Source organism: Sinocyclocheilus rhinocerous, unplaced genomic scaffold (genome assembly GCF_001515625.1).
Source record: "Sinocyclocheilus rhinocerous isolate Xijiao unplaced genomic scaffold, SAMN03320098_v1.1 scaffold13, whole genome shotgun sequence".
NCBI lineage: Eukaryota > Metazoa > Chordata > Actinopteri > Cypriniformes > Cyprinidae > Sinocyclocheilus > Sinocyclocheilus rhinocerous.
This window is the reverse complement of record NW_015627542.1, coordinates 42,710-45,198: the sequence shown is the minus strand read 5'-3', so window position 1 is coordinate 45,198 and position 2,489 is coordinate 42,710. Positions and strand designations below refer to the sequence as shown.

Below are 2,489 nucleotides of genomic sequence, written 5' to 3'. Positions count from 1 at the left end.
AATTATTACAAATCAAAATAATTTATTCCTGTGATGGCAAAGCTGAATTTTCAGCATCATTATTCCAGTCTTCAGTGTCACATGATCCTTCATAAATCATTATAATATGATGATTTGGTGCTCAAGAAACATTTCTCATCAATGTTAAAAACAGTTGTGCTGCTTAACATTAACGTGTTTTCAGGATACTTTTGTAACAATGCAAAAGTCTTCACTGTTTTGCTTTTTCTCAATTTAATGCATCCTTGCTGTACAAAACTATTAATTTCTGTAAAAAATTAAATAAAAACGTACTGACCCAAAACGTTTGAACAGTAGTCTACATTGTAATCAATCCATATATTTGACATCTGTAAATAAAATCAATTGATTTGCAAGCCGGATTTTAAGAAAAAAAACTAAAAGAAAAAAGTCCAGCCACATATGACAATATCACATACTGTGGGGTTGGCAGTTTGAGACTGTTTTCAATTCAGTAAGTATTTGAATTGTTTTTGCAACAATTTTCCATAAGTCCTGTTATTTCAATAAATGTAATGTCCAAAAATGTTGTGACAAATAAAACAGGAAATCTGCTTTATGTCCTAGTCATGTAGACTTATATAATCACACGCAGACGGTCTGTGATTTTAGAGGTATATCTTGCTCAGACTCAGATAATTGCTTATATAAGGCACTCAGAACCCCAGGCACATTCACAATAAACACATTTTATAGCTCATATATGATGCTGCTGGTATACTAATCACAGCACAACCAGGTCCAACACATACATACAAACATGAACATATTTTCAATTCAATTCAAATAGCCATTTACATGTTTTAAACCCATTTTTACAGACAAACATACAACAGACAATCAGTTAAGGGTGCTGCTGACGTAAATGTTTGGAGTTTTAGCCGAAATTCTCATGGATTTATAATGTCATACCTATGGCTATTTAACACTGCCACTGGACTTGTTTAATATATTCATCGCGTATGACGCACGCCTTTAATTAGTTTGATGTGGGTGCATGTCTCACTTAGACATGAAGGCTCCATCCTCACTGCGGAGCTGCGCAGACTCAGGAAACAGCATCTCTGGGCTTTGCAGCACGTCTACTAATACAGAAAACTCTGCATGCACCTGCGGACTAAACTGCTCCTCCAGATACACAATGACTCCCTGAAACACATACACATAACATCCAATCAAAAGCAGTAGTCAGTGTCATAGACAGAAGACATTTAACATGCACAAATACTATTACTGTTATCTAATTAGCAGTGTAGCATAAGCTAATGATTGGATCAGTGACGATGTGCAATGTGGTATACTATTATTGTTACTTTTTTTTTTAAATAATAGCTTTCTGGAAGGCTGTATTTTCCGGGAAAACATGCTGCACAGGGTCAAAATTGAATTGTGCTGACGTTTGTTTTTTGTATATCATTAAAATCTTGAATAAATACACTTTGACATAAAAAAAACATTGCATAGTTGTATAAGTCACGTTATTATTACATTAAGAAATAAACGTAAACGCAAAGTTTTCACTTTACAATTTACATTATAAACACAATAAACATGTATTTCAGTTTCCCTCACTTAAATCTTTTACATTTAATAGTATCCAGAATAGAACAGGAATTAACTATTTAAGTATAAAACAAACAAACTATAGTGGCATTAATTACAAACAACATTTATTATAAATGGCAAACCTAAATTAATTTACTTAAATTGAAACTGAAAGTAAATAGTCGCAGCACACTTCCGATGATAAGGAAAAATGCAATTTATGTTCCAGAAAATATGGTACTTGATTCTGATTGGTCAGTTGCCTTTATAAAACTGTGAGGTCGAATAACAGTGACAGTTTTAGATTTGAAGGTGACGTTACCTGTAGTTTCTCAATGATCCTGTAATCATGGGCCCCAAAAGGCTCCTTACGGGGTCGGCCGCGGGTTGACAGCTTCCAGTCTTTCACTGCGCGCTGCACCATGCTGGTGTGTGTCTTTAGTGAAAGGGTATTGACCTGACCGTCCAGGTCCACTGGAATGGGGATTGCCCGGCTCTTAGCTGGACAGGGTTAGATGGAGATGCCTTTATAACCTTTATGCATTTTCTTACATATAGCTTGCTAAACGTTAAACATATTAATATTCTCAAACACTTATGGCAAACACTCTTCTGTATTTTTCTTCTATTTTCTGGGGACATTTTTATAGTATTTTTCAGTTTAAGGCAAGAGTAAACTTTTGTGACAGTTTCCACAGATATAACATCTATTATTCATACATTATTCATTTATTTATTTTAGAGGTTGCATGATTTTTGTGTGCAGTTCTTTTTGAATTAAATGTCAATAATTTAATAAATATTGTACATAAATAAGAATGTTAAACCAGGTTTAAATACACACCACATGAATCCTGAGACCTGTCTATCCAGAATTAACAACTAACCGAACAGAATTAAACCATGGAATATATAATATATAT

At 33.8% G+C, this 2,489-nt stretch overlaps 1 protein-coding gene across 1 annotated transcript in view; it reads right to left on the bottom strand.

The window, feature by feature from the left end:
* The window catches only part of LOC107730567 (inositol 1,4,5-trisphosphate receptor type 2), a 98,104-nt gene that overhangs the window by 60,108 nt on the left and 35,507 nt on the right, over window positions 1-2,489 (bottom strand). Inside the window, exons 36-37 of the mRNA XM_016541426.1 lie at window positions 1,889-2,067; window positions 1,028-1,170 (exon numbers count right to left, since the gene is read on the bottom strand). Coding sequence (XP_016396912.1) covers window positions 1,028-1,170; window positions 1,889-2,067 — 322 coding nt within the window. The remainder of the gene's footprint in view (window positions 1-1,027; window positions 1,171-1,888; window positions 2,068-2,489) is intronic.